The 27186-nt window shown below is 39.6% G+C and overlaps 1 protein-coding gene across 1 annotated transcript in view; it reads right to left on the reverse strand.

The window, feature by feature from the left end:
* LOC110154500 (kelch-like protein 29) overlaps positions 1-27186 on the reverse strand; it is a 798906-nt gene that overhangs the window by 312571 nt on the left and 459149 nt on the right. The window contains exon 10 of the mRNA XM_055149662.1: positions 10540-10736. Coding sequence (XP_055005637.1) covers positions 10540-10736 — 197 coding nt within the window. The remainder of the gene's footprint in view (positions 1-10539; positions 10737-27186) is intronic.

The following is a 27186-nucleotide window of genomic DNA, read 5'->3' on the forward strand; positions in this document are numbered from 1 at the left end:
CCAAAACCGCCGTCACCTTCAAAACGAAAGACACTTCCGATAAAATATTTTGTCGTTTTTCTCATGTAAACAGGCCGTCAAACATGACTAAAATCTCACAGGAGTCATTTTTGTGTGATACAGGAGCTTTACCGCTGCTTCAGTTTGACTTTCTCTGTATACTTTTTGAGTCGTGAGTGAACAAAAGTGATAAATGTGCTTTGCTTGTACAGAGAGGGAGAGTTGGACACAGACTCAGACCTGACTAAACACTGAGATGGACCAGAGCACCGTGAGTCCCTTTATCAGTGAGGAACAGTCCCAGAGCACGGCCCCCAAACAAACACCAACCACAAAGTCTGCTCACATCTGCTGAAACACGCAAATATACAGCAAGTCATCACCAGGGACACAAAACTGACCCACTCCAAGAACTTTTAAAGGTCCGATAGTACGCAAAATGGACTCTGGTGAGCTTTAAGTCATCTTATTATGTTATTACCTCCTCCAAATTCATTGTACGCAGCAAAAAAATATCTGCATGAGTTATTAATGGCTTTAATTTAAAACTTGAGAATTTTTTTTATTGTTTTTTTTTTTTTAGGAATACAAATTTATTTCATATTAAAAAAAGATTAAGATATTATGCAAATCTGACTCAATTTAAGACGTTATAATGTTGCTACCTCCTCATAAACAGACCTGTAGGGATGCACCAATATTATTTTTTTGAAAACCGATTCAAGTATGACTATAATCATTGCTGTACTTGCCGATACTGAGTACTGATACCGATACTTTAACCCCCACCCACATGAACATACAGTGACAGTGAATGCAAATGCAGATTTTATTTTTACTCTCGGAACATTACAAAATTTGACGCATAGTTCGCACAGACAACTTAGCAACAAGTGAGTGACACTATTAGTCTGCACATTTGAATCCAACTGAGAATCAACATCACATCTGGAACGTAGCGACGACAGGGCAGCTCGTATCTGGGCTCTAGAACATCTATAAAATGATAAAACCCAGTATCATCCACGACTTTCTCTCGTTGACCGGACATTTGCTCTCGCTTCTTGAAAACTTCGGTTAAAGTTGTCTGTTGACGGCCAGTGCTGCTTTCAAGTTCAGCGTGCTTATCACTGTGCTGTGTCTTCAAATGTTTGATTAAGGTTACGTTTACACTGAAACTAATCACTGTATCACCATATCACTGTATGGAATGATTTGAAATGATTTGCGTCCAGACACGTCGCTTCTCTGTCTGCAATCAAAGACTTCCTTATCCACACAGTAACACAAAACCGCCTGAAACACTAGTCACATGACTAGGCTGGCATCACGTTGTCACAGCATCACATGGGCGGTAGAAACAAAGAAGTGGAGCACCGCGTCTGAAATTGCAGCAGCCAATTTTCAACCGAGGAAGATGGCATGAAAGTAACTTCTTGGGTTCTTTTTAAAGACAATGCAGCTGCCATTTTCAGAACTCTGAAGCGAACAGCCAAAACATGTCAACAAGATAAATACACTTTACTGCACTGTCTTTAAAAAGAACCCAAGAAGTTGAAGTACATAAGAAGACAAAATGAACATCATTGGCTTAAGCGTGAAAGTAGTACGTAGTTTTAGCTCCGCTGTTTCCTGTTTGTCTCTGGTTTGTTTAAACTGTTTTCCGCAATAGCGTCACATGACCGATGTCACGAACCCAGCGAATCAGGAAGGAGCAAGTCACAGTGACGTGGTTCAATAAGAACACAACTAGAGCTCCTACATCAGCGTATCAGCGTTTTCAGGCGTCCACACAGTGCCGGATCAGATCTGTGCTCAGATGAATTCGTGGGAGCTGGAGGCACCAGATCGTTCCGTCTCTGGAGCCGTTTTCCATCAGATTAATGTGAACGAACACTGCATCCGCAACGAAAACAACTCAAATACGCACTAGTGTGGATGGGGCCTAAATTGCTTGTTGTATATGAAGTGTTTTCCTTTCCACCTTTCGACACCTTGGCACTTATTTATTTACAATCCGCTTCACTCCTGTCGTCCTCCCTGATACTAAAACACTTCCAAACTGCTGACGATGACATGATTGAGCATTATTTGCGTGTGACGAACTGTGTTTTCAGACTCTTTGTCTTCCTCTGGACATTGTCGGTAGAACCACAAATAGCCTCCTGAACATGACCAGTGATGTTGTGTAGTATCGCGTAATAGTGGTGCGTTTAACGAGTACAAGTACAAGTATATAACCTGGAGTTGTGTTTTGTTTCATTCACACGTTTGAGTAATCCTTTATTATCAGGCTGTGTACACCTTGTGACGTCATGAAGTGGTGCTACCTTTTCTTTTAGTTCAGTGGAGTTCGGCAATTCCAGAGCTGAAATGATCCAAATGATTCCAGTGAAGATGTATGAAGTTTAAAAACACAGTAATACACACTTCCTGTATTACCACATGACATCACAAGGTGGAACTCAGCTTAAATGTGCCGGGTTTGTGTGTTAAACATGTGTGAATGAAACAAAACACAACTCCAAGTGTGAAACAACATCAGAACATTCATCTAGCTCCAGAACATCATTTCTTGGTTAGTTATAAATAAATTACAGACACTTTTAGGCACAGAGTCGGGAGCAGAAGTAGGTCGACTCGTGTAGATTTTCCCTCTTCCTACACAGTTCATTTGTTCCACTCTTCAATACACCATCTGACACTGTATTCATTTTTCTCTGCTCAAGGTTACCCTCTCCAGCCTCGCTAAATGCCATGAATCTTGTCACGGGGAAAGAATGGATTGACGCTGAAAATGAAGTCTACAAATGGCATCCCTTCTCTCCGCATCTGTGCCCAAATGGTAAAAAACAAATCAATAAAGCGCCCACCGTTCACGCGCGCTCCCCCTTTCAGTCCCTGTGACCTTTTTACCAGATCCCCTATAGTGTTATGGAGACCCGCGACATGGCACTAAACTCTGCTAAACGTGACCTTTGCTGCTCCGCCTATTACGGGTTATTTGCTTTTCATATGAACCCCACAGGCTTCCGTCAAACACACTTCTCTTCTGTTTTTATACCAGGACTAAACCAGGAATAAACCGGGACTAAACTAGGACTAAACCAGGATTAAACAAGGATTAAACAAGGACTAAACTAGGATTAAACCAGGATTAAACCAGGTCTAAACCAGGACTAAATCAGGAATAAACCAGGAAAAAAACAGGAATAAACCAGGATTAAACCAGGACTAAACCAGGTCTAAATCAGGTCTGAACGAGGACTAAATCAGGACTAAACCAAGTCTAAACCAGGTCTAAACCAAGACTAAACTAGGACTAAACCAAGTCTAAACCAGGACTAAACTACGTCTAAACTAGGACTAAACCAGGTCTAAACCAGGTCTAAATCAGGTCTGAACGAGGACTAAATCAGGACTAAACCAAGTCTAAACCAGGTCTAAACCAAGACTAAACTAGGACTAAACCAAGTCTAAACCAGGACTAAACTATGTCTAAACTAGGACTAAATCAGGACTAAAACAAGTCTAAACCAATTCTAAGCAAGGACTAAACCAAGACTAAACCAGGCCTGAATGAGTACTAAACTAGGACTAAACCAGGACTAAACCAGGACTAAACCAGGACAAAAAGAAGTCTAACCAAGATTAAACCAGGTCTAAAACAAGACTAAACCAGGACTGAATGAAGTCTAAACAGGTCTAAAACAAGTCTAAATCAGGACTAATCCAGGTCTAAACCAGGTCTAGACCAGGACTAAATCAAGAGTAAGGCAGGTCTAAACAATGACTAAACCAGGACGACTTCAAACAGGACTTAAATCAGAACTAAAGCAGAACCGGTGTCGGCGGCAAGGTGGGGCATGTGAGGGCCGTGCCCCCTCTAGAGGCCACTGGTGCCCCACCCCCCAGCACAGGCCGTAATTATTACTATTTTAAAATCATTTTGATTGGCGCATTTCACTTCGGGCTGTTGTGTTTCGCGTGGCTGTTCATTGTGCTCTGATATAGTTCAGCCACTAGTAACCAAAATATTCATAATATATATTTATAATTTTGGCCTTGGTGCCCCTCCCAAAAATGATACCACCATTTTTTTTTATTTCTTTTTTTTTTTTATATCTCACATCAGGAGAAGTGTGTGGACGGTGTACCCTCGCTAGAGAGGCGCGGATTGCGGTTACAACCGCGTTATCCGCGGTTAATCCGCGGGTCGGGCGGATGACGTGACGAAAAATTATATTTTAATTAAATTTGGGCGGGTGGCGGTTTAACTACTAAAAAAAAAAAAAAAAGTTATTGTTAGTATTGTTACGTACATCTGAAAAGACGAGTGTCATTGTCTATGCTTGTAGTATGAAGTGTACGTCATATCCTTAATTAGCCCATTTGACCTCGTTTTTATGTTCTGAAGGTTCAGGTTGTGTCGGGTTATTGATGCCTAAGGTTTACGAGGCACATATTATATGCAGTTTATTTTATTATTTCTAATTTATTTCAGCTGTTTGCCAACACATAAGTGGCTATAGGGCCATATTTATTTAGTTATGCATATTTTTTTTGTTTCGATATCAGTTATATTTTAAAACACGCAGACATTATAGCGTAGACTGCCACTCGGGGTATTTAAAACTTAAAGAAAGACCGATGGAGTGAGGCTATGACTTTGAAATAACATCGGGCAATGGCAGAATGTTCAGAATGTAACAACATCCAACACGAAGGCAAGAAGGTTCAAAAACAGCCTAATTGGAAAACGTTGTCAATTAATTAGCTGCGCAAGAAAACCAGGTAAGTCTGGGGTTGTTACGGACAATTAAGAATGCGAACAAACACGCTGAGCGTATTTTGGAATGAATGAGCTACAGAGTTTGCATTTTTATCGAGGCTCCTTAGTTTGTTTGCTGTATGATTGTTCTAAAATCTAAAATCAATCGGCGGATGGCGGCGGGTGCGGTTTTGAAAACCTTCGGTGCAAAATGGACAGCGGGCGGATGATGAGTTTTGTGTCGCGGTTGCGGATGAAAAAATAGCCCATCCGCGCATCTCTAACCCTCGCGTACCACGCCCACTACAGCCCTGGTGCTGCCCAATGTGTGGCTGTTTCTCTCCTGGTTGTTTATTTCAGTGATGTTGTGTAATGTTTACAACCAGTGGACCTTATTGTTTTTTTTTAAATAAATTTCAATCTTTTATTATTGTCTTCTGTGTGTACCGTCTACCACACAGCCTCAACAACTATTGCAGCTAATAGTAAAAATATTAACAATAATGATAATAATAACAACACATAATTAGCCTAATATTGATAAATAAAATGTGTTTGAAGCATTTCTGCTTTGTATGACTCCACCCTGTTAAAATATTTCTCAAATGGCAGTGCCCCCCCTGCTGGTGACCCATGCCCCTCCAGTAGATGTGCTCGGACGCCAACTGAGCAGAACTAAACCAGGTCTAAACAAGTCTAAACCAGGTCTAACCAGGGCTAGACCAGGTCAAAATAGGACTAAAATAGACTAAAACAAGTCTAAACCAGGTCTAAACCAGGACTGAAATAAGTCTAAACCAGGATTAAAAGAAGTCTATACCAGAACTAAACCAGGACTAAACCAGGATTAAACCAAGTCTAAACCAGGACTAACCAGAACAGTAGACAGGAAACATCTACTATTTTTAGCTCCAGTTTTCACCCTTGTGTGTGTGTATATGTGTGTGTGTGTGTGTGTGTGTGTGTGTGCGTATGTATCAATCCGTTTAGTCTTTTTGTGATGCCATCATGGTCGAGTCCAGAGGATGTGACATTTAAACGACAATAGTGCGTTGACCTTTGTGGCAGTGCGGCGCGGCGTTGAGCTCGGCCCGACGGGATCACAGCGCAGTCACATTCACACAGAGCAGAGTTAAAGCCGGGAGGACGGGCAAGTGCCACATTCAACCAGTAAATACACACGTGGGTCCCCAACACTGGGAAGAGTGTCGGGCTTAGAGTGTTACATTTCAATCAGAACATTTGAAGGTCCCACATTACACAAAGTCCACTCTCCAGAGCTTTTAGGACATGTTTTTGTTTCATCCACACATGTCACAAGGAAACAACCAAGACTAAACCAAGACTGAACCAAGACTAAACCAGGACTAAACAAGACTGAACCAAGACTAAACCAGGACTAAACCAAGACTGAACCAAGACTAAACCAGGACTAAACAAAGACTGAACCAAGACTAAACCAGGACTAAACCAAGACTGAACCAAGACTAAACCAGGACTAAACCAAGACTGAACAAGACTAAACCAGACTAAACCAAGACTGAACCAAGACTAAACCAGACTAAACCAAGACTAAACCAGACTAAACCAGACTAAACAAGACTGAACAAGACTAAAAGACTAAAAACAAGATAAACAAGACTGATCCAAGACTAAACCAAGACTAAACCAGGACTAAACAAGACTGAACCAAGACTAAACCAGGACTAAACCAAGACTGAACCAAGACTAAACCAGGACTAAACCAAGACTGAACCAAGACTAAACCAGGACTAAACCAAGACTGAACCAAGACTAAACCAGGACTAAACCAAGACTGAAACAAGACTAAACCAGAACTAAACCAAGACTGAACCAAGACTAAACCAGGACTAAACAAACTGAAACAGACTAAACCAGACTAACCAAGACTGAACCAAGACTACTAAACCAAGACTAAACCAAGACTAAACAAGACTAAAACCAGGACTAAACAAAAACTGACCAGACTAAACCAGACTAAACAAAGACTGATCCAAGACTGATCCAAGACTAAACCAGGACTAAACCAGGACTAAACAAAGACTGATCCAAGACTGATCCAAGCCTAAACCAGGACTAAACAAAGACTGAACCATGACTGAACCAAGACTGAACCAGGACTAAGTCAGGACTAAGTCAGGAATAAACCAGGACTAAACGAGGACTGAACAAAGACTAAACCAAGATTAAACCAGGACTAAATCAGGACTGAACAAAGACTAAAGCAAGACTAAACCAGAACTAAGCCAGGACTAAACCAGGACTAAACCAGAACTAAGCCAGGACTAAGCCAGGATTAAGACAGGACTAAACAAAGACTAAACCAAGACAGGATTAAACCAGGACTAAACGAGTGCTGAACTAAATCTAAACCAAGACTAAACCAGAACTAAACAAAGGCTGAACCAGGACTAAACCAGGACTAAACCAGGTCTAAACCAGGACTAAACCAGGACTTAAAATAGGACTAAACCAGGATTAAACCAGGACTAAACCAGGACAATAGACAGAACAAAGTCCACCGCCATTAGGGGGAGTAATCAATATATAAATCAATAGAACTTTATTTGTCCTCTTGATTCACTTGCTGAGCTCATTAAGAGTCTGGACACAACAGCTGGCCCCAACCTGGCAACCCCCACAACCTGGCAACACAGTGGATTTGGAACACTTTCAAATATAGGACCTATTGGAAGATTCAAAGAGTAATGAACACCTCCACAGTACAGGTCCTTGTACTCGTGAATACTTTGTACTTCACTATTTTTAACAGCCAAACTCTGGACTTTCCAAGAGATTTTAAGATTTTATACTATGACTGGTGCACGGTGTAATTTTTCTGGATGTCATTGCTCTGGAATGTTCCACAGTGTGACATTAAACAGCTCTACTTTACATTTAATCAATTACAGGTGGTTTTATAGCTCCAAAATACTGAGAAAAACAGATATTCTGACTGTAAGCGGAGTCGCCTCTCCACAGATCTGACCTGTAACTTGGTTTGGTTTGGTTTCCATGGAGATAGATAGGGTTAATGACATACTGTGAAACATTACAGACAAAGCAATAACATCTACATGAAGAAAAACGTTTAACGGACCCTACACCAGAAAAGTTACACAATGCACCTTTAAGTTCTTGTTTAGGCCTGGTTTGTCCTAGATTTTTCCTAGTTTTGTCCTGGTTTTAGTCCTGGTTCAGACCTGGTTCAGTCTTGTTTTAGTCCTTGTCTTAAGTTCTGGTTTAGACCTGGTTTTTGTCCTCGTTTTGTCCCAGTTTAAGCCCTGATTCAGTCCTGTCTTAATCTTGGTTTAAGTCCTGGTTCAGACCTGGTTCAGTCTTGTCTTAGTCCTGGTTTAAGTCCTGGTTCAGACCTGGTTCAGTCTTGTCTTAGTCCTGGTTTAAGTTCTGGTTTAGACCTGGTTTTGTCCTAGTTTTGTCCTGTTTTAAGTTTGGGTTTAAGTCCTGGTTCAGACCTGGTTCAGTCTTGTCTTAATCCTAGTTTAAGTCCTGGTTTAGACCTGGTTTTTGTCCTAGTTTTGTTCCAGTTTAAGTCCTGGTTCAGTTCTGTCTTCGTGCTGGCTTAAGTCCTCGTTTAGACGTGGTTCAGTCCTGCCTTAGTCCTGGCTTAAGTCCTGGTTTAGACCTGGTTTTGTCTTAGTTTTGTCCTAGTTTTAGTCCTGGTTTAAGTCCTGGTTCAGACCTGATTCAGTCCTGTCTTAGTCCTGGTTTAAGTTCTGGTTTAGACCTGGTTTTGTCCTAGTTTTGTCCTGTTTTAAGTTTGGGTTTAAGTCCTGGTTCAGACGTGGTTCAGTCTTATCTTAGTCCTGGATTAAGTCATGGTTTGGACCTGGCTTTTGTCCTGGTTTAAATTCTGGTTTAAATCCTGGTTCAGACCTGGTTCAGCCTTGTCTTAGTCCTAGTTTAAGTCCTGGATTAGACCTGGTTTTTGTCCTAGTTTTGTTCCAGTTTAAGTCCTGGTTCAGTTCTGTCTTCGTGCTGGTTTAAGTCCTTGTTTAGATGTGGTTCAGTCCTACCTTAGTCCTGGCTTAAGTCCTGGTTTAGACCTGGTTTTGTCTTAGTTTTGTCCCAGTTTTAGTCCTGGTTTAAGTCCTGGTTCAGACCTGATCCAGTCCTGTTTTAGTCCTGGTTTAAATCCTGGTTTATTTCCATTTTAGTACTGTCTTTGTCCTGGTTTAATCCTGCTTCTATTTAAATTGCATTTAATGGTTCTTTACTCCTTGAAAGCAGATTGTAATTAAACTTTTACTTACTTAAAGTTGGTCAGTAGAGGAAACTATTGATCATTCTTTTATACCTCTCCAGATTAAAGCCCTATATTTCACGGAATGGATTCTTGTGAGCTTTTAATCATATAGGGTGACCAGACGTCCCTATTTACGCGGGACAGTCCCAGTTTTGAGCCCTGTGTCCCAAAACCATTGATTAGTCCCAGTTTAATACAAGAAATGTCCCAGATATTCCTATTTTTCACCACTTTGATCCCTGCAAGCAGTAAAGAGAGGATGAAATTGTTACCATATTTTTCGGATAATAAGGCGCAATACCAATAATGTTGAATTCTCGCATCTATTTTCATACATAAGGTGCACTGGATTATAAGACACATTAAGTGAAACAAACGGACGACACTTGAGACTGATCCTTAGTCCAGGCGTCCACGATCCACTGGCAGATCGTGGTGTAATTCACCCGGTGTTGCCTCCCTGTCTTGGTGATTGTGGTTTATGAATGTGAATGTGTGAAGTTTGTTTTTTTATTTCCTATGAGGACGACTCAAATACACATTGAGTAATAATGTGTTTAATTCAGCTTTGCGCACATTTGTTTACGTTTTACAGAAACAAAACTTAAAACCACATGGCTCATTTGCATAAACTATAAGCGCTGAAAAACAGCTCGCTCCTTGTGCACTGATGTGGTTCAGTTTCTGTCGAACTACCGAGGCTCCTGACTAGGGTCGTCGTAAAAGTCCAACAATCCATCAAGCGGTGCGGCTTCGTAGTTTACCAGACTCGTACTAAACAGACTTTGACAGATTTTTGAGCGTCGTGTACCACATGAAATCAGTTCGAGGTCAGTAAGCACAACCAGAATTAACACATAAGATGCACTGGATTATAAGGTGCACTGTAAATTTTTGAGAAAATTAAAAGATTCTAAGTGCATCTTATAGTCCGAAAAATACGATATTTGTTGCGGTAAAATACATCTTAAAAAACAACCAAAACACAAAGAAAGTGTGACTACACTGACTTAGTCATGAATTGTCTCTGCATAACAATTTTTTAATCACGCACTCGTTTCACAAATGTATTATTAGCAACTACCAAAAAACAAGGATGTTACTTTATCAAAAACAGACCTGGAGCTGTGTTTTGTTTCATTCACACACTCACAACCCTTTATTTTTAGTCTGTCTACATCTCCAAAGGTAAGTTATTTGAGTAGAGATGCGCAATTCCAGGTCTGAAAGCATCCAAATGATCCTAGTGACGGTGATTGGAGTTTAAAAACACAGTGGAGCACTTCCTGTATCACCACATGACGTCACAAACGGGAACGGCTTTCAGTTTGAGACAAGAACTGCGGAGTTTTAGCGTTAAATTAAACGTATGAATGAAACAAAACGCAACTCCAGGTCTGTTTGCGATGAGGAAACAACATTAGAACATAGATCAGAAAATACCGTAATATAGAACTTTATAAAAATATTCTTTTCGTACCTAAAAATGAGACGCAGACTTTGCAGAAGGTGTTGAACTGGAACTTGTTGGCGGCCTCCAGGAGAGTTTTGGCGTTGGCCGAATCGATGACGAGGGAGCCGGTGTACACGAACTCCAGAAGCTGCTCCAGCACCTCCGCCGTGATGTTGCTCATGTTCAGCTCCAGCGTGTCCCCTCTCCTCGTCTCCCCCGACGACCTGGCCGACCAATCGGAACAGCACACAGAGTCACATGTCAGGAAGTGGATTTATTCGGACAGGTGAGACAGACGCTATAAACAGAATGGCTATGACACGCCTGGGCAGGACAGCGGGGAAATAAAGAGAATGTTACGAGGTTTGAAAACAAAGTGGAAGGCTAGAGGTTTTTGTACAGGAGGGAGGTTAGCACAGGGGTTCTCAAATAATGGTGCAAGTACAACTGGAAGTGTGTATGTGTGATGGTTTGTTATTACATCAAATCGCAATTAATTCTAGGCTGTTTTGAGTCTAATTTAGCTCGTTATTATTTTGTTTTGGTTTAGATTTGGTAAATTGTGGTTTAGTTTTAATCCTGATTTATTCCTGGTTTTGTCCTGGCTCAGTCCTGGTTTAGTACTAGTTTTAAGTCCTGGTTTAGTCCTGGTTTAATCTTGGTTTAGGATTGGTTCAGTCCTAGTTTATTACTGGTTTAAATCATGGGTTTAGACCTGGTTTAGATCTCGTTTAGACCTGGTTTAGAGCTCGTTTAGACCTGGTTCAGTCCTGGTTTTAGTCCTGGTCTAGTACTAGTTTTAAGTCCTGGTTTAGTCCTGGTTTAATCTTGGTTTAGACCTGGTTCAGTCCTAGTTTAATCGCAATTTAGCACTGGTTTAGTACTCATTTTAGTCCTGGTTTAAGACCTGGTTTAAATTCTGGTCTAGACCTGGTTAAAACCTAGTTTAGTCCTGGTTTAATCCTGGTTTATGTGCTGATTTAAACCCTCATTTAGTCTTAGTTTAGTCCTGGTTTAAATCCTGTCTTAATCCTGGTTTAAATCCTGGCTTAGTCCTAGATTAATCCTGCTTTAAATCTTGGTTTAATCCTGGTTTATTCCTAGTTTTGGTTTTGGTTTAGGTCTTGGTTTAGACATGGTTCATTTCGAGATTAGTCCTGGTTTAGTCCTGGTTTAGTCTTGGTTTAACTCCTGGTTTAGTCCTGTTTTAAGACCTGGTTTGGTCCTGTTTTAAATCCTGGTTTTAGTCCTGATTTAGTCCTGGTTTTAGTCCTGATTTGGTATTTGTTTAAGTCCTGGGTTTAGTCATGTTTTGGTCATGGTTTAGACCTGGTTCAGTCCTAGTTTAGTCCTGATTTAGTCCTGCTTTATTCCTGGTTTAGTCCTGCTTAAATCCTAGTTTAGTCCTGATTTAATCCTGGTTTATGTGCTGATTTAAGTCCTCATTTAGTCTTGGCTCAGTCCTGATTTGGTCCTAGTTTAGTCCTGGTTTAAATCCTAGTTTAGTCCTAGTTTAATCCAGTTTTCAATCTTGGTTTAATCCTGGTTTCGTCCTGGTTTATTCCTAGTTTTTGTTTTGGTTTAGACATGGTTCAGTCCAAGATTAGTCCAAGATTAGTGCTGTTTTAAGCCCTGGTTTGGTCCTGGTTTAACTCCTGGTTTAAATCCTGGTTTAGTCCTGCTTTAGTCGTGGTTTTAGTCCTGATTTAGTCCTGGTTTAGACTTGCTTCTGTAGTTAGTATTGATGCTATGATTCTAGTCTCTCATCTTGATGTAAACCTGCTTTGGTCTGGATATAAATTTGAGATGATTGAAATGATAACTGTTTAGTACAGAGTTATTGTTGGTCCAGTCCTGATTTGATCCTGGTTCAGTCCTGGTTTAGTCTTGATTTTAGACCCAGTTTAGACCTCACTCTCTCTATATATAGATAATGTCTGGTAAATATCTTGTCTTTTTGTCTTTTATTTTGCCAAGATTGTGTAACTTTGAGAACCGCTGGTCTATCCGAAAACTGAACTACAGTGCAGCATCTGAAACAAACAATGTAACGGACAGGATTAGGCCAAAAAAAACAAAAAACATTATTGCTTTAATAGACATGCCATTCCGAGAGCTCATGTATGCAGAGTTTCAGATGGAGGTGTGCATACATGAGGAGAACATACAGACACATGACACAGTACACAGAGGAATGGAAAGACTGTGGACTATGGGAGTGTGGCGTCACCTACAGAGTTTGGCTCACAGACTGTTTATATAAATGGTTATAAATAGGAAGTGAGTATGGGGGCGCGTCTGGCTCCATCAACTCTGGATCCAATTGACTTAACATTGAAAATTTGTCGCGTATGTCTCTGTAACTGCTGCTGTGAGCCTCGTCATTTTGGAGACTTGGAGTTGTGTTTTGTTTCATTCACGCATGTTTAGCACACACACGCCCTGCAGATTTACACTTCTCTCAAATAGAAAACACTCTGTTCCACCTTGTGATGTCATGTGGTGATAAAGGAAGAGAGCAATTTTTGTCTTTTAGGGTCCGTTTACACGAGAACACTTGCAGGTAAAAATGACAAAATATTTTATGGGAAGTGCCTTTCGTTTAGACGGTGACTAGGAGTGTGCAAAAATATCAAAGTATCAATATATCGTATCGTTTAATGTGATGATACAGTATCGATATTGTGGGCAGCTGTATATATACATCGCCAAGAGTATTTTTTGGTGTATTTTATTAAATTATTTTGTTACAGCGCTACAGTTTTGTGGCGTGTTTATGCGACACATTTGACGTTTTCACAGTTTTGATGATTAAAATGTTTGTGTTTCATATGAACTTTGCACAAGAAGTGGTTTAACAAAGACTTTTACTATCATAGTCATGATTTAGCCTTTATTTTTTATTGAATCATATCGTGTCAATTTGAAATACGTAGTATCGAATCGTTTTAAATCGAAACCTCACTGTACCGAGATATGTATCGTATCGTGGCCCATGTATCGAGGTATGTATCGTATCTGTATCGAGGTATGTATCGTATCGGTAACTTCTTAATGATACCCAGCCCTAACGGTGGCGGCGTTTTTGGAGCTTAAAATCTCAAAAATCCACAATCACCTTCCAGAGTGGAAAAGTTGCCGCCGTAGTGTTTCCGTCTACACTGCCCAAGACGCAAAACTCAGGTCAGATCTGCTCACGTTGCGTATGTGTTTATCTTACATACATTCGCCACCTAACGTCACCACCTCGCCGCCAGTCCAGTTCCACTGTATGCACGCAGATTTCCTCCTGAAAATGCTCATCTAAACGCGGAATTGAAAGTAAAGACGCAACGCCACTTTTACGTCTTCTGTTCAGACCATCATCATATAAATGTAGTCTTAAATTCCATTCTTCTTCACTAGAATCATTTGGATGATTTCAGCCTTCGAATTGCCAATCTCTTCTGAACACTCAAACTACTGCTTCATGACATCACAAGGTGGAACAGAGCATTTTGAGCTTTGGAGATGTAAACAGACTAATAATAAAACATTACTCAAACATGTGTGAATGAAACAAAACACAACTCCAGGTCTGTTTTTGAGGAGGTAACGGTGTTATAATGTCACAAGAGTCAGTTTTATGCCATATACGTTTGTATTAACCCGCTCTGCATGATCCTGGTGTTTTTGTCTGTAAATAAATAAATGTTCCTTATATGGAACTGGCTCCAAATTCTCTCCTATCTGCAGCCTCAGTGAGCTTCATTTGACTGAAGCTGTACACTATAGGTGGTGTCACGCTCACACTTAGTCTGCTTCTTTACACTAGTCCATCTCAAAAAATGTGAATATCATGAAAATATTCAGTATTTTTTGTTTCTCATTTCAGACAGTTAAGCCTAAGTTTATTTCTTGAGTTTTTATGATTATGAATAATACTAGTACTGTCTATGGTTCAGCTCTAGTCAAATGAAGCTCAAGAGGCTAGCAGTTATAAGGAGTGAATTTGAAGCAGAGATCTATATTAGGAATAGAAATTTCCTTCTGGACAAAATAGTGAAATAAAAACACCAGGATCACATAAAGTGGGTTAATACAAACATTTTAAAGGTCCTATATTACACCAGAATACTCTTGAGGTTTTAAGTCATGTTTTAATACAGTTACCCCCTCAAAACAGACCTGGAGTTGTGTTTTGGAGTTTTGAGTAATTCTTTATTATTAGTCCCGGGGTTACTCCTGGGTAAATCCAAGCCTAGTCCTACTTTAGTACTGGTTTAGTCCCGTTATAAGTCCAGGTTTATTTCTGAGTTTAGTCCTGCGTTAGTCCTGGTTTGGTTCTGAGTTTAGTCCTTGTTTATTCTTGGTTTAGGTCATGGTTTGGACCTGGTTTAAGTCCTGGGTTTAGTCTTGGGTTTAGTCCTGGGGTTAGTTCTGGTTTAGACTTGATTTAGTCCTAGTTTAATCTTGGTTTAGACCTGGTTCAGTCCTAGTTTAATCCTGACGTAGTCCTGGTTTAGTACTCATTTAAGTCCTGGTTTAAGACCTGGTATAGTCCTGACTTTAGTCTTCATTTAGTCCTGGTTTAGTCCTAGTTTAGTCCTGGTTTAGTCCTGTTTTAAGTCCTGGTCTAATCCTGGTTAAATCCTACTATAGTCCTGGTTTTGTCCTGGTTTAAATCCTGGTTAATTCCTTGGTTTAATCCTGGTTTATGTCCTGATTTAAATTCTAAATTCAGTTTTTTTTTGTTTCTTATTTTCTATGGTTCGGCTCCAGTCAAATGAAGCTCATGAGGCTAGCAGTTATAGGAAGTTATTTGAAGCAGAGATCTGTATTACATCTACATCTCCAAAGCTCAAAATGCTTCGTTCCACCTTGTGATGTCATGAAGCGATTTAACGGCTACACCTCTAAATGCAAATCAGTTTTTTTTTAAGTTATTAAGTTATTTTCTGGATTTTCTTTTTGATATTCTACCTCTCTCTATGTTAATTAAAATGATAGACTGTTCATTTCTCAAACCTGGATCAAATACTTCTTTCCTCCACTGTACCTTTTAACTTTCGCTCAGTCGAGATTGACGGTTCCGAGGCTGATATGATCTAAATGAGTTTGATTGAATCTATTCTTGCATTTTCTATTGTCTGTTGGTTCGGCGCTCTCTCTGTGTCGAGTAGAAATCGTCTGGCTCGTTCGGTCAAAGCGGCGGTAAAATTACAGCTGCAGGACGTCTACAGCAGGAGGATGATCTGCAAGGCCCAACGAAATACTGGAGAACCCTGAGCAGCCACGTGGTCCATCTGGGCGGCGTCTGAGAATACTCCAGGTCAAGACTCGGACTTGCTTTTAATTCTGAAGCCATAACAGGATGAATGCTCTTACAGCTCGGATCATTCGTGGTGAAATACGGTTACATCTCCTGTTCTTTTTTGTCTATTTTTAAGGGAATGTCTGTCTGTTTTGTTGAGCTAAGTTTAAGCTGTGGTTAAGTCTACGTTCAGACTGCAGGGCTTAATTCTCAGTTTGGATTTTTTTTGCGAGGTCGTTCACATTTCCAATTAAATGCGATTTGTGTGTGATCTCCAGTGTGAACTTTAAACGCCCCAAAAGTGTCTTGCACGAGCACTGGAGGACACGACGACATCACACACAGCGAGTGTGCTCAGTGTTTACGGAAGTCGCCTAAACGCTGAGCTTGTCTCCCAAAATACAGTCCAGTTGTTGGTAAAATGGACGGGTTACATGTCCACGGAAGCTTCGTTTGTTTGAGTCTTTATCCTCCTTGTATTTGACTCACAGGCTCTTTATTTTTCGTTGACGATGGAGCCAGGACAACCTGTAGCTTCATTCGATGATTTTTCCGGTGATCTTTTCAAAAACCGCCAGCTTCCGATAAGACTCCTCCAACTTGACTTGAATACAGCGATCCCCCCAAATCTTAATAAACTCGCTAACCTCGTTTTCCCTCCATTGACGAGACTCTGAGCCCGACGTGTAGGTGGGATGAATGCGACCTGACCGTTCAGACTGAAGTCGTGAGTCAAAAAATCAGATATGTGTCGGTTTTAGGAGCACATATCCAAGTGGTCTGGGTCACATTTGAAAAAAAATCGGATCTGTGTGGTTCAGACTGTCATTAAAAGATCAGATACAGGAGCACAGGGCCAAAAAATCTGATTTGAGTCACTTGAGGCTGCAGTCTGAATATCGTCTAAGTGTGTTATTGAATTGTCTACTGTTTGTCTGACACTGCTGTGCAACAATTTCCCTCTGGGACAATAATAAAGCTGAAAGTTGAAGTTGAAAGTTGGTGTATGGACTTCACTTCCTGTCTTACATGACATCAGAAGGTGGAATAGAGTGTTTTCTGTTTGAGAGAAGAACTCAACCTAAAAATCTGCAGGGTTTGTGCGTTAAAAATGAAACGAAACACAACTCCAGGTCTGTTCGCGACGAGGAAGCAACATTAGAACACAAATATAACAGTTTAACAGTATAACATGGACCATTTAAGATCAAAATGTCGAGGCTCACAGCAGCAGTGACAGAGAAAGGCGACAATTCTACATGTATATATATTTTCAGAGTATGTTGGTATGCTGCCGTGAGTCTGCGTTACTGGCCGAGCTCGTGTAGAATGTCAGATGAACGAGCTTTCCCTTTAGCTGTGAGCGCTTGGATGGGCAAATTAAAGAGAACATGATACGCCTTGAGTGGAGAGGCCCGTGACATCACCCGGGATCAAATAGCTGGAAGATTACAGGCTCTACTCCCGGCAGTGGTGGAAGGTACTTTTTACTTTTACTTCACTACGTTCGAGAGCAGGTAGCTGTACTTTCTACTCCATTACATTTTAGTTTTATGTTTTCTTTGTGAATTAAGACCTCCTGAAAAGACTTGTTTTTATCACATTTCATTTGAGTTAACGTACAAACTTTGAGTCAACCAAATACACAAAAACAGCTAGAAAAATTAAGAAACAATTTGAATCACTTGAAATCAGCAAAAATTCTTGATTAAAATCACTACATTTGATGCTTTAATTGTTCTAAAAATACTTTAATTTAATAATTAATAATTTTACTCGTAAAGGTGCATGGTGTAACTTTTTGGTAGAGGGTCCATCACCTGGTTGTCTCCATGGTGATGTTTGCTTTGTCTGCTCTGGAATGTTCCACAGTATGGCATTAAACAGCTCTACTTTGCATTTATTCAATTACAGATGTTCTGTGTCTAGTCCTGGTTAAGTCCTAGTTTAGTCCTGGTTTAAATCGTTGGTTTAGTCCTGGTTTAAGACCAGTTTATGCCGGATTTAAGTCCTGGTTTAGTCTTGGTTCAGGCCTGGTTTAGTCCTGATTTAGTCCTAGTTTTGTCCTGGTTTTGTCCTGGTTTAATGGTTTATCCTGGTTTATCCTTAGTTTAGTCTGTTTTCTGGTTTGTTTAGTCCTTCTGTTTAGTCCTAGTTTAGTCCTGCTTAAATCCTGATTTAGTTCTAATTTAGTCCTAGTTTAGTCCTGGTTTAAATCATGGTTTTGTTCAAGTTAAGTCCTGCTTTAAGTCCTGGTTTAGTCCTATTTAAGTCCTAGTTTAGTCCTAGTTTAGTCCTAGTTTAGTCCTGCTTAAGTCTTTTAGTCTGTTTAGTCCTAGTTTAGTCTGGTTTAAATCATGGTTTCGTTCTAGTTAAGTCCTGCTTTAAGTCCTGGTTTAGTCCTGATTTAGTCCTAGTTTAGTCCTGCTTTAAGTCCTGGTTTAGTCCTGATTTAGTCCTAGTTTAGTCCTGGTTTAGTCCTGATTTAGTCTTAGTTTAGTCCTGATTTAGTCTAGTTTAGTCCTGATTTAGTCCTAGTTTAGTCCTGTTTTAAGTTGTGGTTTAGTCCTGGTTTAATTCTGGTTTAAGTCTTGTTTTAAGTCTGTCTTCATGGAGATGTTATTTGTTTTCTCTGCCTTAGAAAAGGTTTTTAAAAAGGTTTAAAGTCATACTGTGGAACATTCTAGACAGAGTAATAACATCTCCATGGAGAAAAACATTTGACGGACCCTCCACCAGAAAAGTTTTCCACGTGATACTTTTACTTTGGTGTAATCTTTCGCCCGTGTATCTGCACTTTTACTGGAGTATCAACACTGAGCGCTTCATCCACCGCTGACTCCCTGTTTCCACCACCCACCTCGCTCTACCAGCACCCATGGGAGAAGCACGAGAGCGTTAAATAACACCCCAGCACCCCTGTTTAATGCCCCGTGCGAAACTATAATTCAATAAAGGGCAGCTCTCCCGGCGGATATGGATGTCAGAGGATATGAAAAGTACCCCAGCATTGAGATAAATGGGGCTGTTTGTAATCTGCCACTCACCACGGGGCAGTAATGGAGTACTGAAGTAAAAGTACTATACTGAAGTACAAATCTGAGGTATCTGTACTTTACTTAAGTTATTTTTATACTGGATACTTTTTACTTTTACTTCACTGCATTTGAGAACGTGTACTCTGGTTTAGAACTCATTTGGTTTAAGTTCTGATTTAGTCCTGATTTAGTTGGGTTTAGTCCTGGTTGACTCCTGGTTTAAATCTTGGCACTAGTCCTGGATTTAGTCCTGGTTTAAGTCCTGGGTTTAGTTCTGGTTTAGTCCTTTAGTCTTGGTTTAGTCCTGGTGTAACTATTGGTTTAAATCCTCGGTTTTATCCTAGTTTAGTCCTGGTTTAGTCTTGGTTTAGTCTTTTAGTCCTGGTTTAACACCTGGTTTAAATCCTTGGTTTTGTCCTAGTTTAGTCCTCATTTATGTCCTGATTTAAGTCTTGGTTTAATCCTGGTTTAGTTCTTTTGTCCTGGTTTAGTCCTACTTTAGTTCTGGTTTAACTCCTGGTTTGAACCCTTGATTTTAGTCCCGGTTTATGTCCTGTTTTAAGTCCTCGTTTAATCCTGGTTTAATCCTGTTTTTGTCCTGCTTTAGTCCTGGTTAAATCCTAGTTTAGTCCTAGTTCAGTCCTGCTATAACTCTTGGTTTAAATCCTCAGTTTTGTTCCGGTTTATGTCCTAACTTAAGTCTTGGTTTAGTCCTGGTTTAGTTCTTTAGTCCTGGCTTAGTCCTAGTTTAGTTCGGGTTTAACTCCTGGTTTGAATCCTTGGTTTTAGTCCCGGTTTATGTCCTGATTTAAGTCCTGGTTTATTCCTTTAGTCTTGGCTTAGTCCTAGTTTAGTCATGGTTTAATCTTGGTTTAAACTTTTAGTCCTGGTTTAGTCCTGGTTTAGTCCTGGCCATTTCCTTGTTTAGTCCTGGTTTAACTCCCGATTTAAATCCTTGGTTTTGTCCCAGTTCAGTTCCAGTTTATGTCCTGATTTAGTCCTGGTTTAATCCTTTAGTCCTGGTTTAGTACTAGCTTTGTCCTGGTTTTGGTCCTGTTTTAGTCCTGGCTTAGTCCTAGTTTAGTCCTGGTTTAACACCTGGTTTTAATACTTGGTTTTGTCCTAGTTTAGTCCTGGTTTAACACCTGGTTTTAATACTTGGTTTTGTCCTAGTTTAGTCCTGGTTTACGTATTGATTTAAGTTCTGGTTTAGTCCTTTAGTACTATCTTAGTCCCCGTTTTGTCCTAGTTTTGTCCCGTTTACATCCTGAGTTAAATTCAGTTTTAGTCCTGGTTTAAATCCTGGGTTTAGTCCCGGTTTAAATCCTGGGTTTAGTCCTGCTTTAGTCCTGTTTTAGTCCTGGTTTAGTCTTTGTTTAGTCCTGGTTTAGTCCTGGGTTAGTCTTTGTTTAGTCCTGTTTTAGTCCTACTCTGCTACATTTTTGATCTGGACTGAAGAGTAAAACATCCTTGTTTTTAGCACATTTCTTTCCCGATTTTGAACAATTCAAATACACAAAAACACAAAAACATTGAGAAAAATTAAGAAATCAATTGAATCAGTTAAAATCAGCTGAATTCACAACATTTCATCCTTTAATTGTTCTAAAAATCTCTACAAAATACATTTACTTTTTACTCTTTACTTTGCCTATGTATCTATACTTTTTTAAGTAACCAAACCGAGTACTTCATCCACCACTGCGACGGGGCAATGAGTACTAGAAATAGAAAATAGCGCCTCTGTCTGTGTGGGGAGGTAGTGCAGGGGGGTTAGTCAAACACAGATGGAACGATTCTAATAAAAAAAAGAAAGAAAGAGGAGAGAGAAGGAGGAAGCAGGTGTGGTGATGTCGTTTCCTCGGGCAGCCAGCAGCCATCCTTCTGAAGATAGAAGTGTAGGTAGTTCCATTAAACGTAACTTTGCTAATTTGGATAAAAAGTTGTACCCGTGTGACCAACCCGCCCCCAAAATACTGCAGTACTGTGAAAAAATCTTAGCTGTGTACTTCAGAAATGTCATTTATTTATACATATATCTTCAATTTCTCACCGCGTTCTAGATTACAATTCTAAAACAACTGACAATTTTGATTTTTTTCATTTTGAAGGTGCGCTGTTTAACTTTTCTGGCGTCACCTTCGCTTGGAATGTTCCACAGTAAAGCTTTAAACTTATCCGTGTTCGTATTTTTTCAGTTAGAAGCGTTTTTTTTACTAAAGAAATCTCGAAAAACTTGGATTTTTTTTCTGTGAGCGGAGTCACCTCTCCGCAGCTCTGATATGTAACTTAAGCCCGGTTTTGCCATCTGCTTGTTTCCATGACGACGGCTTAATTCTTGCGTCGTTATTTGTTTTTTTGGTTTTTTTTGTAAAGCCCAAAACCGAAACCATGGCACATCGAGACCAAATCTTCATCATTTTCTACATTTATTTCGGACGTCATCTCCATGGAGACAAGCCTCGACCAGAAAAGTTACACAATACACCTTTAAAAGTTCGGATACTAAAACTTTTGCACAGTACTGTAAGAATAGAAGCATTGTCCAAGCCGCAATACTCCTGCAGTGTGTGAACTTAAAGCATTAGTCGTAAAAAGAGGCCTAAGGATGGGTATAGACAGGGTATAGAAAGACATCACAAAAACCCAAAAATTTGAAATAAATTAAAATTCGAAATTAAAATTTGACAATGGTATATCTCTGGATGGCTGTAAAAACCAAAGCGGTTAACTCACTTTCTTCCTGCAAAGCAAAAATCCACATAATGTTATATATATTTATGTACGTACGGCCCCTTTGAGTCGCTTTGGAGGGGCGGGTAGTACGCAAGAGGGGGCTGATGGGAAGTGTAGTCTCGAGTTGTAGCGATGATAGCAAGAAAAAGAGAAATAAAGGAAGAAGCATGCTCGGAAATCTGCTTCAATTAGTTCGGTAGGAAGCGGCGGCGGCGGGCGGGGGGGGGGGTTTGTTTGTTTTTGCCTATGCGGCGCTTATGGACAGATGAGATCCCTGAGAGACTAAAAGAGGTGGTACTTATGGAGGAGAAATGAAAGAGTGTGCCGAGACACGAGCCCGGAGAGATGGAGAGAGCGGGAGGAGAGATGGGCGCGTCAAAGCCGGGCAATTTGTTTGTGAAAAATGCACCACTTAAGCTTCGAGTTTTTAAAAATGATCGGTCAAAACACGGCAGAAGAGGGGATGAAAAGAGAAAGATGGAGGGAGGGAGCAGCTACTCACACGCACACATATACACACACACACACACACGTACACACAACCAAAAATGTGTTTACGGGAAACTTTAATATTCGAAGATTAGAATGTGAAAGTGAAAACTGTCTCATATTTTCTGCAATTAATCACGTTTTTACACGCTTGACATCCTATAATTTCAAAATGTCAGCGATCGAGTCAATATTTTTGGTGTCTGCACTGTGTAACTTTTCGGTTGGGGGTCCGTCACCCGCTTGTTGCTATGGATACGTCATAGCTCGGCCTGGAATGTTCCACAGTGTGACATTAAGCAGCTCTACTTTATGTTTATTCAATTACAGGTGGTTTTATTTCTCCAAAAACTACAAAAATGCTGTTCTGACGGTGAGCGGGGTCGTGCAATATTATTAAAATGTACAATATTTAAGTACAAATTTGAGGTATTTGTACTTTACTTGAGTGGATACTTTTTACTTTGACTTCACTACATTTGAGAATGTGTATCCTGGTTTAGTACTCATTTAAGTCCTGGTTTAGTCCTGTTTTTTTCCTGGTTTAGTTTGGTTTAAGTCCTAGGTTTAGTTCTGGTTTAGTCCCACTTTAGTCCTGGGTTTAGTCCAACTTTAGTCCAACTTTAGTCCAACTTTAGTCCAACTTTAGTCCAACTTTAGTCCTGATTTAGTCCTGGGTTTACTCCTGGTTTAGCCCTGGTTTAGTACTGGGTTTAGTCTGGGGTTTAGTCCTGATTTAGTTCTGCTTTTGTTCTGGTTTAAGTCCTGGGTTTAGTCTGGGTTTAGTTCTGGTTTAAGTCCTGGGTCTAGTCCTGAGTTTAGTTGTGGGTTTAGTCCTGGTTTAGTCCTTTAGTGCTGGTTTAGTCCTAGTTTAGTTTTGGTTTAGTTCTGCTTAATCCATCTTTAATCCCGATTTAGTCCTGGTTTAGTTCTGGTTTAGTCCTTCATTTAGTCCTGGTTTAGTCCTGGGTTCAGTCCCACAATTAGTCCTAGTTTAGTCCTGGCTTAGTACTAGTTTAGTCTTGTTTTAGTCCTCGTTTAGTTCTGGTTAAATCGTAGTTTAGTTCTGGTTTAACTCCTGGTCGCCTCTCCACAGATCTGACCTGTAACTTGGTCTGGCTTGGTCTCCATGAAGTCAAAAACGTTTAAAGCCATACTGTGAAACATTCCAGACAAAGCAGTAACATCTCCATGGACAGAAAAGTTACACAATGCACCTTTAAGAAGATTTTAAAGTGTGTACATTTTACTTTGCCTTCACTTCATTTGAGATCAGGTATCTGTACTTTCTGAGTAAAAGTATTTTTCATTTTTGTTGAGGAGGCTGAGGGTTTATTTTTAGCGTGTTCATAGTTTGAGCAAACACAAATATACAAATAAAAACAGCGAGGGAAAATGATTTATTACATTTTTTCTGTTCAACAAAATTCGGAGAAAAATCCCAACATTTGAAGATCTCAAAGTCTGCTCAAAATACTTTTACTTTTTACACTTTAAGTACATTTTTAAGCAGGCACGTTAATATTTTACTTATGTAGATGTATTCCTGTGATACTATTACTTGGGTATTTTTTATTTTTTTGCTCTAGTATCTGTACTTTTACTTAAGTAACAAAACTGAGTACAACAAAGCAGAGTTCGGACTTTGGAGGACGATAAGTGGAGTGTTTTTTGGATTAATGCACCTGCCTTTTTTGTCCAGGAAACTAAGATTAAAAGCCTTATTTAATTAGTTTTTATAAGAAAAAATAAAAATAGCAAAAATAAATGTGTTGGAGGAGTGATGTTTTGTGTTATTTGTGGGTTTTTTTAATTGCTGTGTCTTTTAACTCTGGACTGTGAGTCTGTAATTACGCACTGACAATGACGACTTCTTTATGTATTTTTTGCCGTATTGCTTTGCCCTACTTTGAACAAAAACATCATTATTTTACTAGTAAAATAAATGAAAATAAAAAAAATACACTGAAAAAACGGTCTGAGAGGGGTTGCTCAAATTGCAAAAACAAATTTGACAACAATAACATCACTTTTTTACGTTTCTCTGTCAAGCATGTTTAAATCTTACAAACATCGCTTGATTGTGGCCGATGTGAGACCTGCATGTTTTAATCAGGTTGAGGAAACATGACTTTATTATAATCTGTGGTGAGGCTCCTCCCTCTGGAATTCTCCTCCCCAAAACTTTTGGAGGGAAAATTCAAATGTAACAGGACACAGGACAGTTAGATGAGCAGAGGACAAACAGTGTGGAGCAGGAGGATTATGAAGCTGATCTGGAGGTGAGACTTTTCAAAGATTTTATTATGTGCTTCTCCGGCCTAGAATGTCATCATTGTTAAAACATGTTTGTGTTGTTTTATTTGAAATTAGAGTTAATGTAAGGACAGCTTGAAACAAATTGTTTTTGACTGTCCATCTACAAGATGTGACAGTTGTCCTAAGATTTGAATGTGTTTATTCCAGAGTCGTCTACAAACACAGAGTGACGTCCAGAGCTCTGCTGGAGCTGTGGGGAAGTTCATGAATGTTACAGCTGATGTTTCAGAAAAAAGGAAGATGTTTGAGAACCAACAAAACACAGAGCACAGATGAACAAAGTAAGTAAACCAACTAAAATTATTTTAAAATTTTTCAAAATGAACTTCCTATTGAAACTGTTATCGTACTTGTACAAGGTGATGCGGCATTAGGAGACTTTATACCAGATGCCCTCCCTGTTTCTGTGTTTAGAGGAAGAAAAGCAGCACATGGTGAGTTTTGTTTCTGCAGATACACTTCTAATGTTCTTGTTCTTCTGTTCTGGTCCATTATTGTAGTAATAATTGCTTTAAGTGTATTTAAACATGTACAACAGAGTAGATCATCAGAATGTGATCATCATGTGTTATTCTGTGTCCACAGGCAGAGACCAGAGCTTCTTCACTGGAATAAATCTTCACACTGTCCAGCTCCAAACTGTGTGTCTCTGTCCCTGTGCTCTCTTTGTGTTTGATTCTGTTTAAGACAAATACAGAACTGTGGAAAACTAAAGACTGTTTTTGTTTTCTTTTACAGAATTAGATCAATTAAATTAAATTATACATACTTATACATTTCATGATAAGGTACCATAAGATAAATATGCATATTCAGCATGATTTGTTCAAATTTCATTAACATGAAAAAGTGTTCATGTTCCGAGAAAAATATGGTAGAGGGGTTCGAAAAAAGTTTCAAAGCCTAAACATAATTTTATTGCGTGCAACCGCTGTCCATAACTTTTTTACGCAAATCCAGAAACCTTTTTTTTTCAGTGTAGTATCTCCATTATTGTTTAGTAAGAGGTCAAAGCTGTATTTATACACTACCAGTCTTTTGTCTTTTTTGTGATTTTTAATATAAATATGTGAAATGCTGATGACACTACGGTACTTTCAGTGTATTAAAGCTCCTGCCCAAACTTTTATTCCCCCAGGGCTGCACACAGACAGACAGGTGTCGAGACAGGTGCATGTCACACAGCTCTGACAGAGGCCCCCGAACCTTTAAGAAGTCTTGGAAAAGTCGTTTTAGTTTTGTATCACGATGCAATATGGCGTACTTGTAATTAGTGTTGTAGTCAAGAGCGCACTAATCGAGATCAAGACCAGTCCAAGACCACAGAGTCCCGAGACGAGACTAAGACCTCTGAGGGTCGAGATCGAGACAAGGCCGAGACCTTTAAAGGTCTATATCGAGACAAGGCCGAGACTTTTAAAGGTCGAGATCGAGACAAGACCAAGACTTTTAAAGGTCGAGATCGAGACAAGACCAAGACTTTTAAAGGTCGAGATCGAGACAAGACCAAGACTTTTAAAGGTCGAGATCGAGACAAGACCGAGACTTTTAAAGGTCGAGATCGAGACAAGACCAAGACTTTTAAAGGTCGAGATCGAGACCACATCAAGACCAAATTGAGACCATCTTTGTCATTTTCTACATTTATTTGTATTCTACAGTTATTTTGGCACATATATATCAATGTTTTTATAAATCTAACTCCATTTGATCTAATTAATGTCCATTTAGGCCTAAAACCCAACCCTGGACCCAAACCACTGTTTGAGAACCGTTCTTTAATCCCACTTCCTCTGGCACTTTACAGAAAACTGTTAATCAAAGGTTAATCAAGTTTTTTTTTTTTTTTTTCAAAATTCCTCACATTTACAGTTATGTTATCTTATATTGTTAGAGGAAATACTGCGATAAACCGAAAGTAAAGCTTCCTAAAGTATATGATCAGTTGGGCCATAGTTTGGAACAGGGTCGATTCTAGATTCTGTCAATCAACTAACGAGAAGAACAACCGGAGAATTCAGTGATCACTGATGCAATTCCACCCCCAAACTCTTGGCAGCAGTAGACATATTGAGAAGAAACAGACTTTTTTTTACTGTCTATGCTTAAAGCCCTTGAACGTTTCCTTTCATGGAGTCAGATTCCATAATTTACTGCTTCATTATGTTTTATTTATGTTTGAAAAAAAGGTACAGGATGACTGTCTAAGGCTACGTTTACTCTGAAACAAATCACCGTATCACCGTAAATAATTTGTATCCAGACACATCGTTTCTGTGTCCGCAAGCCTACCCTATCCACACAACTTTGAGCATATCTGTTTACGTTTTACAGAAACAAACTTAAAACAACATGGCTCATTTGCATAAACTGAGCGCTCAAAAAACAGCTTGCCATTGTGTGATGTGGTTCAGCTTCTGTCAGACTAAAGGACACGACTCAGTGGAATATGAGTGTTCTTTCTGTGACAGAGGGGTGTTCTGCTGATGGTGAGTCTGTTCTGGGCTTCTGTTGCATTGGAGATGGTTCATGTCATTAGCCTCATAGCATAATTGCCTAAGTCATTTTTTGGCCAAATTGAGATATCTGCGTAACTTTCCTCTTCTACCACTGCTGCATCATCCTGCCTTATTGCCTTTGTCCTCAGCCTCTCAGAACTAGGGGTTTGTCTGACGATACGATACATGTCATGATTCGCATGTCATGATTCAATATATCACAATATATCACGATATTAAACCAATGGATGATATATTGAGATTTCTCAATAATACTTCTGATAATACAGTCAACTACACC

The sequence above is a fragment of the Boleophthalmus pectinirostris genome, unplaced genomic scaffold, assembly GCF_026225935.1.
Source record: "Boleophthalmus pectinirostris isolate CB_2022bp ecotype Guang Dong unplaced genomic scaffold, ASM2622593v1 HiC_scaffold_13, whole genome shotgun sequence".
NCBI classification, from domain to species: Eukaryota; Metazoa; Chordata; class Actinopteri; order Gobiiformes; family Gobiidae; genus Boleophthalmus; species Boleophthalmus pectinirostris.